The sequence below is a fragment of the Gossypium raimondii genome, chromosome 8 (genome assembly GCF_025698545.1).
Source record: "Gossypium raimondii isolate GPD5lz chromosome 8, ASM2569854v1, whole genome shotgun sequence".
Classification (NCBI taxonomy): Eukaryota; Viridiplantae; Streptophyta; class Magnoliopsida; order Malvales; family Malvaceae; genus Gossypium; species Gossypium raimondii.
The window spans coordinates 47,894,044-47,907,481 of NC_068572.1; the positions used below are offsets into that span (position 1 = coordinate 47,894,044).

Below are 13,438 nucleotides of genomic sequence, written 5' to 3' on the forward strand. Positions count from 1 at the left end.
TAATAATTAAATTTATTGTACAAAATCTAAAAAATTTATAATTTATATTTAATACATTAAAATATTTATTATATTTATTTTAGTTTTTTAATATAATAAAACATTTAATATAAATTTAATTATAAGTATTTTAATGTGTTAAAAAATTATTTTAATCTTTGTTAAGATAATGAATTAATATTTCTTTTTCATCTAAATTTTATTTTGTTAAATCTTTATTTTGAGTTAGATAGTGCTGATTAGAGGTGCTCATGGGCCGGTTCGGGCCGGACCCATAAAAAATTTTGGCCCGGGTTCTAGGCCCTGGCCCAGCCCGGCCCGAAATATGGGCCTAAGATTTTGCCCAGGCCTGGCCCGGGAAAAAATCATAAGCCCGACCCGGCCCGGCCCATTTTTATTTTAAAAATTTTAAAAAATTAAAAAAAGTATTTTTAATATATTTTTAAAATATTTTAAAATTAAAAAAATTAAAAAAGTATTTTTAAAATATTTTAAAATTAAAAAATTTAAAAAAGTATTTTAAAATTTAAAAAAATTAAAAAAGTATGTAAAAAATATTTTAAAATTAAAAAATATATATTTATTAAATCGGGCCGGGCCGGGGCCGAAAAAGTTGTGCCCGAGGCCCGGCCCATTTTCTAAACGGGCCTCATTTTTTTGCCCAAACCCATATTTCGAGCCTATATTTTTACCCAAACCCTCTCATATTTCGGGCGGGCCGTCGGGCCGGGCCGGGCCGGGCCTGGCCGCCCGGCCCATGAGCACCTCTAGTGCTGATTGACTTTATTTTACTATTGTCATGGTACTAATTTAAGTTATCTACTTTAAAATAAATCGTATTGATAACGACTCCTTAACTAATTTTCCCATTCATTCATTTTAGAATACCAAATGATTTCTTTTTCTTTTAACTAAGGTATTATATTTTTAAAAAAATTAAATATGAATAAATTGGGTCGGACCGAATTTGTTTTTTCGAGCGAATTTAAAAAAAAAAAAAGTAAATCTAGTTTTTAGGCTACCCTGACTAAAAAAAATTAATCTATATACTTTATATAAACCTCACTCCAACCCAACCCAACCCAACCCAACCCAATCCATCAGCGGCTAGATCGACTGCGCCCCTTTTATCCCTTTGTTTTATTTTCTTAGTTCAGTTTATCTGGATTAAGAATGCTTTTAGTTGTCTTATTCGGGCGTATCGGATGCTACCCATGCTTCATATCTCTGCTGTTAATTTACGAAGAATTATGTCCAGCTAAATGCTAATGGTTTATCTGCCCTTTGGGTTTTTGGATGGAGAAAAGTCAAATTGAAGTGTTGTTTATCTGACTGATCAGACACTGGTTATCCTCGAGAACTGGGAATTTATCGATGTGCCTCTTTAGTTCTCAATTCTGCTTTTGCCAAATGTGTGTATGTTTTATTTGAAGGGTGAAACATTTTGTGTAAATGTAATACCATCTCTTACTCTTATTATAAATTCAAACCTTAAGACCTACCGCTGCAATATCTGAATAGCTCAGAGCCTTTACTTATCCAGCAAGTGTTGTTGGCTCTTTCCCCATGGAGAAAGGAGTGCCATCTAGCCTTTTTGTTAACGATGGTTCCTTTATGGAGAGGTTTAAACAGCTTCAACAACAGAAGGATGTAAAAGACAAGGCTGCAGCTTTAGAAGAATCTAAACCCCCCAAATTTGTAAAAGGGTCTTCAGCTTCCAAACCTGCCATTGCCCCTAACAAAATAGCCATGGAATGTAAGTCCAGTGATTCACATAAGACCACCCAAATTTCTTCCGGAGGCAAACTTGCATTCAGCTTGAAGCAGAAACCAAAGCTCGTGGCACCTCCTCTCAAGTTGGCTGCAGATGATGAGGAGGAGGAGGACCAAGCTGCAGGGAAGTTTTCAGATGACAGACCGCTTAAACGGAAAAAGTTGGGTCTACCAGATGCCTCTGGACAAGGATAAAAAAAGTGGATGGTGGTAATTTCTGCTTTTATCTATCTTGTTGTGTTGCTTTTTATGACTTGGGTAGTCCTTTGGGAGTTTACATGCTTAGGCTGCATGTCTGATACGATGCCAAGTTTGCAACTAGAATGAGTTCGTGAATATTTGAATTACTAATCTATATTTGTTCTCATTAAGAAACGTTTTATCGGTGTCTGAGTTAAATAGTCCCCTTAATTAACTGCTATGATTTATGAAGTCATCTGGCGGTAAGTCTTCTCTGAACTGAAAGTGGTTGAGGAAGAGAGCAAAATTTCTTGAATATTTCTCATCTCGTGAATGCATCTTATGCCTTAAGTACCAAACAACATTGGTGGAAAGAATGTTCAACGAAAGATTTGGAATATGTCGCCTGCCTGCTACAAGAGTAATTTGCATTCTCTTCTTCATTCTCTTGGTATTAATCAGTTTTATAAGTGACGTGCAGCACCACCTTCCCCAACCGATCCTATTGTGAAGAAAGTTGCAGACAAACTAGCAAGTTTTGTTGCAAAAATGGATGGCGGTTTGAACATGTTACACGTCAGAAAAACCCTGGAGACACCCTTCAAGTAGGTGCACTTTTGCATCATTTTTTGGCTCATTATGCTCTGTGCCTACGTGTATGAATGCATTCTATTTGTTCCTTTCTGCTTCCCTTTTTGGTTCCTATGTTTTGTGTATTTAATATTGTGGTCTCCAGGTTCCTTTTCGACAAGCTGTTCTGATTACAAATACTATGAATACCGGCTTGCTGAAGAGGAAAAAGCTCTTTTACAGAACAAGGAATCGCAAAGTGGTATTATTGTCTTTCTCCTGCCTTGGTCATAAGGTTAGGTAGCAACACTTTGAGGTTGGCTGCTTGGAGATCTAAAAGCATTTTTTTGGGTTCTCTTTGAAGTGAAAAGTTTCTTTTGCCTTGTTTGCCTTGTTCTTCACTTATTCTGTTTCTACGCCAGATAAAATAGATAGAGGCATGAACAATTAGGCTAGGAAATGACTTCACAGATCTTAACAAATATCAGATTGTTGAATATCTAAAAGGGATATTTTTCATCCTTCTGTACTGACTTGATAAATGCTTTATCTAGGTGGTACTGGCATTTCAGCTTCAAAGTCTAAGAGCAGCTCCTGTAGATCAGTTCTGCAGCAATCAAGCTATCGAACGCCTGCCTCTGCTTTGTATGAGAACAATGAGGAGCCTAGATCTTCTGTGACATCAGTAGGAAAATCAAGTAAATAATGCATGAGATACTGCTGTTAGGTTTTTTAAGTGATACATCATCACCTTAATTTGGGAATGGACAATTTTGTTTGCCTGATGTTATATATACATTCATTTCTAAGTTGCAGGTCCATCCAGTGCACCACCAGCCGCAGATCCAATAACAATGATGGAGTTTTACATGAAGAAGGCTGCTGAGGAAGAGAAGATGAGACTGCCTAAGCAGCCTAAAGATGAGATGCTGCCACCTCCTCCTCTTCAAGGTGAATTTTATCCCTGATTGAAGTGTATTCTTTGTTTTGCTCCTTAGACACATTGCTTTTATTTTGCTGGCTTAGCAGATGCTCCTATTAAGAAAGGTCATCACATGGGTGATTATATCCCACCCAAATAGCTTGAAAAGTTCTTGGCTGCCTGCAATGATGCTGCCGCATGAAAGACTGCTAGGGAAACTGCGGAGAAGGCAAAGATTCAAGCTGATAATGTTGGGCATAAACTCTTATCAAAATAGGTTGGAAAGAAGGTGCTTTTTTTTATCTTTACTCTCTCTTGTATGCTTGTTCAGCCTGTGTTAACCCACAGTTTTGAATTCTGTTTTAAATACTGGTTTAAATAATGGATTATGGTAATTGAGTTATGACAAATTGCCAAAGATGAATGATGTAAGTGTTTGTGGAAATTATCATTAGCTTAGCAGAGGTGACCTTGACCTTATGCTCTTTCTGCAAATCTGCAATGATTTAGTCCTTGGACTACTGCTGCCAACAAAAGAGATACCTTTTGTTATGAGGTGCATTCATTTTTCCCTTTGTGCATGGTTTTCAGGGGAGGGATTAGGAAGCTCTAAAAATGGTATTTCAGATCCAATAATGGCTGGTGATGTAAAGATGTGCTCATCATCCAGGAGAGGTGACTCCATATGATGATATATACGAGCAGTATAAGAAGCGGATGATGCTTGGTTATCGATATAGACCAAATTCACTGGTATTTGCTTCTTATTTGTTTTTCATTATAATTAAAAAGATTTGATCTAACCTATGGTGCAATTCCTACTATCATGGCTGTCTAACAGAGAGTTAATGAGGAGGCATATTTGGCTAAGGCTTGATGTAATAATAATTTTGGCCTGTTTTATGCAGAACAATCCTCGAAAATCATACTATTACTTCATGGAACCACTGGGAGGCTCAAGGCGGCTGTGTTTCAATAGAAAGAAAGCATATGCTCAACTCGGTAGTTGTTTCTTCCTTTTTTAAGAAAAGGTTGCCATTTGATTAGGGCGGGGTCTTTGATTTGCTTATTTGAACACATAAAAGCACATCTCATTATCCCAAAATTGTCATTAGCAGATTCTTTGTTCATTTGAAAAAGTCTGTCTCAATGGGAAAAACGTTTGTTAATTTTACGTAGGAATTTTTTTCCTCAATACTAATTCCATCAAATGATATATGTAATTGCCCATTTTTGTCCGGGCCCAACGAAATAAACCAAAAATAAACAAAAGACCACAGTCCATTACAGCCCAAATTTCCTATGGCCCAATAACAGAAACCCTAGCCCAAATGCAAAACAAACTTTCAGCAAAAAAATCCCTAGCTGCCGCTGGCCGCCGCTCCTGCCTCTGCCCAGCCCCAGCGCCGCACGCCTCCTGCGCACGCCACCGCAGCTGCTCACCTATCGTCGGCCCTCCACGCGCGTCAGATCACCTGCCAGAGAGAGCCACCCGCAACAGCAGAAACAAAAAACAACAAACAAATAGCAAAACGACAAAAAAATTATGATCAGAGAGTTTGTAATCAGGCTATAAAAGCCCTAATCTGTGACTTATGTTTTTTTTACGCACATTAGAAATCAAAAAAGCATAATAGAAGTTTAAAAGGTTGCTGTTCTCTCTTCGTTTTTTCCTTTTTATTTACTTTTTTTTTTTACTAATTCTTTTTACAAATCATCCTAAAACGATTAACAAAGAAATAAAAAAGGAGGAAAAGGGAAGAGACTACCTGGAATGGTCCCACAAGCCATCGCCGGAGGCCGTTTTGGTCGCCGAAATCGGACCAAAAGGGGTGTGAAACCCCCTTTTCCTTTGGCCTTTTGGGTCAAGAAGGCTTGTCCTTCGAGCGGGATCTAAAGCGGGGCTAAAACCGCCCTTTCGCGCAGCGCCGGCCACCGGCCACGGCGGCGTTACGGTGGCAACCATGGCCGGCCAGGGGAAGGCTGAGAGAGACCAAGGGAGACTGAGAGGGCTCTCTGTTTTGGTTTTTTTTTTTTTAATGAAAGTTTAGCTTTTTTATTATTATTTTTCTATCTTTATATGGGGTCAATACGGCGCCGTTTTGGACTTTAGCATCAGTAGCCAAAACGACGCCGTTTTACCTAAGACCCGAAAACCCGACCCAGCAGTCCACAGGATCCGCGTGTTTGCGATGAATGGGCTATTCGCGTGATTGGTCCCTCGGATTTTGCAGCATAGCGTGATCTGGTCCTTTTTAGTTTTTCTGATTTTGGCTGCGAATTTTGCTTCTGTTTCGATTTGGTCCTTAGACCACACGCAGTCCCTCAGCTGAAACGCTACGTTTCGGGACTGGGGAATTTTTCTCTGAAAATCCCACGCGCTTTGAGCGTGTTTCATTTCAGTCCCCTGGCAACCCTGTTTTATTTATTTGCAATTTAAACCTTGAATTTTATACTGATTTCAATCCGGTCCTTGGCCTGTTTAATTAAATTTTTTATTTTTTATTTTTTTAAAAAAGAAAAAAACAGTTTCATTAATATTTTTTTTGTTTGTTATTTATTTATTTTCAATTTTTAATCAAACTTACACCATTATTTTTATTTATTATTCATTCTTTTAATATACGTGTATTGGTTTGTTTATTTTATTTATGTCATTATTATTACTATCATTTCATTATTTAGTTACTTGCCAATTTTCAAATATTTTCAGATTCTTTAGTATTATCTTTATCGTTATTGTTATTATTGTTATTGTTATTGTTATATGGTTACTTGTATTATTATTCATGCATGTTAGCATTAAGATTCATTGGTACCAATGCTATATGTATATTTTGTGATGCATATTATGTTATAATTATTGTGAACGTATGTTACTATCGTTACGAGTCATGCATAACCTTTTTGTACATATTGAACGATTTCTTTTAAAAGCATAATCAAATAAATTACGTGCATATTGATAGATATTTCATCGACTTTCACTCATTGTTCAAAAAAAGGAAAAAGTTTTAAATTAAGGTAATATTTTGCGTTTTTGAGATTCGAGAAATTGTACCCTAACTTACTGGGTCTCAATTTTCTCGTTAAACCTAAATAGCAAAATATCCTTTTAAATTTCCAAACACATAAAATTTCAATAAAAATCAAAGGCAAATTCATTCTCGAGGATTCAAATGTCGTGTCCTAACTTACGAGATGTGACATATTGTTATCGCGGGACGAGTAGACCTTTGCTCCTTAACTCAAGCGTTTTTTAAAGTTAACATTAATTAAGAAAAGATCGTGTCCTAATTTACTGGGCATGATCCATTTTTTTTAAATCCGAGATAGCTAAATATTTTTTAAATAAGTAAATTTTTGGCATCCATTCACGCATCGGAAATTCAAGATATTGTGTCTTAACTTACTGGATATAATTCTTTCTCTCGATTAACATGAAATATGTCATTTTCTCGAAAATTTTCAACATTTCAATAAATGATCGTATTTTTAAAATCATTCAAAATTTTCAATCTTCGACACACGCTAATTAATCAACTAGGTACCAATTTTTGGGCGTTACGAGGGTGCTAATATTTCCTCGCACATAACCGACTCCCGAACCCGTTTTCCTGAATTTCGTGGACCCAAAATCGTTGTTTTAATAAAATCAAATTATTTATTAAAAACAACCACTTTTCGAGGTGGCCCGATCACACCTCATAAAAAAAGATTGTGGCGACTCTTATTTTCGTTTTTATTTTTAAAATTCAAGTCGACCCCGTTTTCATAAAAAATAGTGTCAACAATATAAATTGTTGAAGGTTTGAAACAGACAACAATATATTAAATTAATTAAGGAATTGAGACAGAATGTATGCCTGAACCAACATGCGAGTTCCGGTCATTGGGCTGCCCCACAATTTAAGCTAAAAACAACAGAATTATAGGAACACGCTTTTTCTGTGGCTAAACAGTGGCATGTATGTACTAGTAATTATTATCCGGAGTTAAGTCATAATTAATTAATGTAAGGTTAAAATGTGCCACATACTTTTTCGAAAATTAGAAATTTAATCGCTCTATTTTTAGATTTTTTAATTCAGGTCTAATTATTAATACTGTTAATTTTTTTATTAAATTCAAGTTAAATGAGATTTCATAACAACAAATTTTAAAAATTTAAGAGTGTTAATAGTTGAATTTGAATTTTAAAATTTGAAAAATAGAAAAATTAAAATTAAAAAAGTAGAAATATAGAGATTAAATTCTTAATTTTGAAAAAATAAGGATTTATGACATATTTTAACCTTATAATTACTAAAAATAAATAAACAAATTATTAACAATAAATATGCAATTCTTTTTAGTTATCAAACAATAAATATAGTTTACCTTTTAAGTTACATCATAGGTAATCCATACATAATTATCTACCTAATTTATTTAAACAAATTATTATTTAAAATGTAATTACCTTTGTATCATTTTATGGCTCACCCAAGGTCCCAAACTATTACCCAAATTTTAAATTGGTCTATAAATTATTAAATTTCAAAACAAAATGCTTATAGTATTAGTATTTTATCAATTAAGTTCTTTTATTAGACTATTTGTCAATTCAAGCATTAAATGTTAGTTTGAATTTGGCATGAAATATAACATGCAATTCAAATTGTAAATATGTATATACCAACCGCATAAACAATTTAAATTTAACGCGTTAAAAAAATAATAAAAAAAAGTTGATATTACACCATCAAATTCAAGCTCTCCATGTCGTAAATTTAAGCAGGCAATTAACGTCGGATGGAAGAGGATTCAATTAGAATGTTATATAAGTTTTGGGGACCAAAAGTCAAAATTAGAGGATGTATAATAAAATATACCCTTAGTTTATTGTTGTTGGCAGATAGTGAGAATCCGTCGAGTATTTTTTTTCCCTTCGACCCGGTCGCTAGAATGTCGATTGTCCAAAGCTCTTGTGTTTTGCCTTGACTTTCCAAGAAAGTGGAAACCCCAAACTCTTTTTTGTCTCTGCTGTTTGTTGGTAATAAGAGTCGTCCGTGAAGACTTGTTGTTGGAAGTTAGGGACAGGGTCAGTTCGCAAATCCTGGTGTGGGTAGATCGAGAAACTCTTTTTTGAGCTTTGCTGCCAACTGAAATAGAAGAAATGTCTAGTTTGCAAAGGGGTTTCGATCAAAAGATAGATTACGTGTTCAAAGTGGTGCTGATAGGAGACTCTGCTGTGGGGAAATCGCAGCTCTTATCCCGCTTCACAAGAAACGAATTCAATATCGATTCCAAGGCCACCATCGGCGTCGAATTCCAAACTAAAACTTTGCTTATCGATCATAAATCCGTCAAGGCTCAGATTTGGGATACTGCTGGTCAAGAAAGGTATATATACTTTATACATACAAACCCTTTTCCTATTACTCATTTTTACTGCTATTGTTTATGGGAATTGGGACGATGCCCCTTATCAACCATTGAAAATATCTATGTTGCTAAAAAGCTTGAGACCTTAGATTAGAGGATTGGTTTCTCTTTGATTTCTGACTGTATTTGGTCAGTCATAATTGAACTTGATAATAGGTGAAACTATGTATATATATATATGTACGGTATGTATGATATGTTGATAATGGTGGTTGATGGAACACAGGTACCGGGCGGTAACAAGTGCATACTACAGAGGAGCAGTGGGGGCAATGCTGGTGTATGACATAACTAAGCGTCAGTCATTTGATCATGTTGCCAAGTGGTTAGAGGAATTGCGTGGACATGCTGATAAAAACATTGTGATTATGCTTGTGGGCAACAAGTCTGACCTTGCCTCCCTTAGAGCTGTTCCCATAGAGGATGCTAAGGAATTCGCCCAAAGGGAAAGCCTCTTCTTCATGGAGACTTCAGCCCTTGAGGCCACTAATGTCGAATCGGCTTTCCTTACTGTTGTAACAGAGATTTACCGAGTCATCAGCAAGAAAAACCTGGTAGCCAATGATGAACAAGAAGAATCCGGGGGTAATGCATCACTTCTCAAGGGAACCACCATTGTTGTCCCTGGTCCCCAACCACAATCTGGTTCTGGAGGAAAGAGTTTCAGTTGCTGTGCGTCATCATCATAGCCATAGGGGGAACTGAACCCTTCTCTATGTGTTGTCTCTTCTTTCTAGCAGGTCTTTTTAATCTTACTTTTATAAAATCACCCCTTCCTTGTCTGCCTGATCACGTGTAGAGTTTGTATTGCAACACCCCTTCCCCTAGTTGATTGATATATATATATATATATATATATACACACTCACATAGAGAGAGAGAGAGAGAGAGAGATGTATAGGTTTTTCTTCAAAAATTAAAAAGATGTAATGTATTGACATTAAGATTTGTCTTGTACTCTCTATCTGACTCGAAATCTTGTGTGGTTCTGATGGTTTGGTTTAGCTGTCATTGTTGCCAAAACGGCAAATTTATTACAATTATACAAAGCATTCTTATTTCCGATGTTCTGGTGTAATGGAAATAATTGAAGTCTATTATCTAGTCTAGTCCAAGTCTAAGATTTTGTTACTGGTCTACGGCAGAGGGTTGAGGAGACATTTCAAGTTTTCTGCTTCAATAAATTAACCGCCATTGGTGAATGGTGATAATTCCATCCATTCCGTCCAAGTCCAACTATACCCAAAAAATAGTTTCTTTTTTGTCTGAGACTTTACGGTATATATAGCCACATTAGATTCCGACTAAATTTAGAGTTGAACCTCTAAAGAAAGCAAAGTTCTTCTATCATTGTTTTTCCATCCACAAGACTCGAATACGAGATAAACAGCAAAGTTTATGAATACAACCAGAATAGCACTCTCCAATATAAGCAAAAGGGCTCCAAGGTTGTTAGTTGATGGTTTAAATTCATCAATATAAAGTATAGTATCATAGTTTGACAGAGAAAGAACACACATGCATGTTTAAAAGAAAAATAGTGGCAATGAACTGTCTATTATAAAAGGAAATATTGTTTAATATGCAACTAACTAAGCAATCTTTTGATATAATATATGAATCTTTTCATTTTTGTGCAATCTACAGATAGTACGAACAGGGAAATGTTCTGATGAGGAGCTCTGCACAATTTTATTCTTAAAGAAGTCAGACATGCATCTACTTCATTGCATCACCTGCGCATGCATCAGAAAAAAAGATTTATTACTTTGTTGAAATATGCAAGGAAAAAAAATAAATCAAGTGATTGTAAAGAGGGTGAGGGGAATGGAAGAATACATGGTTCGAAGTTGGCAGTACATTTCTGAGGCAGCTGGCGGGCCATGTTCCGATCCACACCAGTTATGGGAGGACCATTAACAAGAACACACAGACAAGGTTGTCCCAGAGCTTTGATGGCATTGCAGCAAGTCTCACTTGGTGGAATACGGCTAAAGGGAGCAACTGCTGCTCTGCAGGGTATTAACTGCACCAGTGCTGACAAGAATGTGCTGTGACAAGTGGTGCCCTCGCCTTGTTCCACCATACCTGTAAGGACCAACACAAACACCATAAAAGGCACAGCCTTGGACTTGGTGTTGGAGTTGGACCCAAAAAGAAGCAGCAGCGGCTTCATATTTGATTTTTTGATCTTATCTTTATCTCCACTCCCTTGGAATATTGGAAATGCTTAGACTTCCCTCTTTCCTCCTACAAGGACTATATGTTTCACACTTGCACTTCAAATGCAGGTGTCTATATATCTATATATACATACATGAATAACAGTCATTCCATGTCATATCATGCCATTAGGTACCTCTATCCTAACCACATATCACACAGTTCATGCCATCATCTCGCTTAAACTTCTTGCAGTGATGAAACTGAAACAGTTAGTAAACCAAACTGTCAGGACCTTTTTTTTGCCTAAACTTGTGAAAAAAAGAGTTCAGCTCTGAAGCATGGCTTTCATGTCAATCACGGTAGTGAATTTTGGTGCATCAAAAATGTTTGCAAGTTGCCAGCCACATGATATAAAGTTACTTCGTCTCCTTGAGTTGTTTCTGAATTCTAGTGCTATACGCTCTTGAAAATAATTCAATGTAGTGGTATGAAGTACGAATTGATGGGACTGCCAAATCAATGGCCTGACTGGATCTACCATCTGGTTCTTAAAATTTTACCTCTACTTTTATTTAATTAATATTAAAGATAAATTTCAAAATAATTTTAAAATGTTATAATTATTTAATTTTTATTAATTACAAAAAATAAATTTAATTGCTCCTATTGCACGGGTTAATTGTATGTATCAATTAAATACATTTAATTATTTCTTAAATTTTTCATAAATTTTATAATATTTTGTTCGTTATAAAATTAAAACATAATAATATATAAAGTTTAATTGTATAAATATGATAATTTATATTACATTGAATTTAAATAAACAATATTTGAAATTATTTTTACAATATAAATATTACAAAATAGATGGCATGAAATATTTTTCTATATACTTTCTAACTTAATTTTAATTATTAATTAGTGAATGTAGATTGTTAATTAATTTTAAATATTGTGACCTCTAAATAATTTATTGTAACATTATTTATATTTTTAAATATCTATTTCAGTTTTAATAGTGTATTTAATTTGTAAAAATATGATAAACTTAAAAATATTAAATAGTTTTAAAATTTATTATGTAAAATTGTAAATTAAATTATTAAATATAAGTAAATTACAAGGACTTATTATAAAATATAACTTGTAAAATACTATTAAAATTATATAAAAGGAACAAATATTTACTTTCTTTCCTTATCACATGTTAAACTTGCATAATGTGAACACATAAAAATCTTATAATATAGAATATTTAAATTTATTTTTAAAATATAAATATTATTGCAACATATATGATCTGAAATTAGATATGGATTTTATATTAAATAGCAAGTTATGGTATACCATTTAAAAAAAAATACTTTTTGTCATGACCCACAAATTTATCATTTAAAAATAAAAGAAAAATAAATTTTAATGGAGTCTAAATACTTAAATAATCAATAATTTAATAATTAGTTTAATTGATATAATTAAACCTAAATCTAGTTATTTAAATTTTCAAGGTAATATTTAAATATTTTATTATTTAACCAAACTAATTATTAACTCATATAAATCTATATCAATTTATATAATATATCATTTGGTAATTATAAATGTGTACACTTAACTACTATTAATAAGATAAATAAAAATGTTTAAAGGGTATAGAAATAAGGATTAAAAGAAATTTTAAAAGCTTAAATTACGATTTAGCGAATTGTCAAATAAAGATCAAACTTTTCTAATATGCTTTAAATAAGAGCTTTTCGAATGTTGTATATCATGTTTCAAATTATATTTTTATTTTTAAGTCATATCTAACTCAATGGCATATGCTTTATTATTAACACAACAATATTCACCTAATTTTGTACTACAAATTAGAGTGAAGTGCATTAATATTTCATTTATTTAAGCACATTTGAAAATGTTTGGCCCTTAAGTGAGCAACCTTAAGTTTGACTCAATTTAAGCATTGGCATAATGATTTTTTTGGCCCTTCAATTTTACAAAAAATAGTCACTTTAACCACACATTTAATTTTTTTTGCCTCTTTTAGCCATTAAACTTGTATTCTTTTTGTCAAATCACTTCAAAATAGAGGAAAAATTTGTCATTTATTAACTTTGTTGGCGTGACATGCACGTGGATAACATGTCATCATTTAATTAATTTTTAAAAATTTTAAAAATAGTTTATACTTTTTATACTTTTTTCAATAATTTTAATGATTATTTGTACAGATAATTTTTTTAATTAACTAAATGCTGACGTGTCATCCACCTGACAATTCACGTGTATGCCACAACAATAAAGTTAAAAAAACATGAATTTTTTTCATCCATTTTAAGGTGATTTGACAAAAAAATACAAGTTTAAGGGCTAAAAAGGTGAGAATTAAATATAAGA

The 13,438-nt window shown here is 33.8% G+C and overlaps 3 protein-coding genes and 1 long non-coding RNA gene across 4 annotated transcripts; 2 read left to right on the forward strand and 2 right to left on the reverse strand.

Annotated features, from left to right (window-relative positions):
• The first annotated feature begins 1,088 nt into the window (after nt 1-1,088).
• Nucleotides 1,089-4,623, forward strand: LOC105793373 (SURP and G-patch domain-containing protein 1-like protein). The gene is given in 11 exon segments (XM_052634955.1): nt 1,089-1,983; nt 2,425-2,494; nt 2,497-2,562; nt 2,690-2,785; nt 3,078-3,221; nt 3,334-3,474; nt 3,553-3,717; nt 3,720-3,734; nt 4,037-4,100; nt 4,102-4,198; nt 4,354-4,623. Coding segments are annotated over 11 exon segments (1,392 nt in total). The 5' UTR covers nt 1,089-1,566; the 3' UTR covers nt 4,471-4,623.
• Nucleotides 4,596-5,488, reverse strand: LOC128043091 (uncharacterized). Its single transcript, XR_008198754.1, has 2 exons — nt 5,215-5,488; nt 4,596-4,920 (listed from the first exon to the last, which is right to left on the reverse strand). It is a non-coding gene; the product is annotated as an uncharacterized LOC128043091 (long non-coding RNA).
• A 2,865-nt stretch (nt 5,489-8,353) lies between these two features.
• On the forward strand, nt 8,354-9,937 carry LOC105791794 (ras-related protein RABA4c). The gene is made up of 2 exons (XM_012620025.2): nt 8,354-8,830; nt 9,099-9,937. The coding sequence occupies exons 1-2, from the start codon at nt 8,604-8,606 to the stop codon at nt 9,559-9,561; spliced, it is 690 nt and encodes a 229-aa protein (XP_012475479.1). The 5' UTR covers nt 8,354-8,603; the 3' UTR covers nt 9,562-9,937.
• Nucleotides 9,938-10,505: 568 nt separating this feature from the next.
• On the reverse strand, nt 10,506-11,048 carry LOC105791795 (protein LIM1). The gene is made up of 2 exons (XM_012620026.2): nt 10,712-11,048; nt 10,506-10,608 (listed from the first exon to the last, which is right to left on the reverse strand). Exons 1-2 carry the CDS (start codon nt 11,046-11,048, stop codon nt 10,592-10,594), a joined length of 354 nt encoding a protein of 117 aa, XP_012475480.1. The 3' UTR covers nt 10,506-10,591.
• Between the last annotated feature and the right edge of the window lie 2,390 nt (nt 11,049-13,438).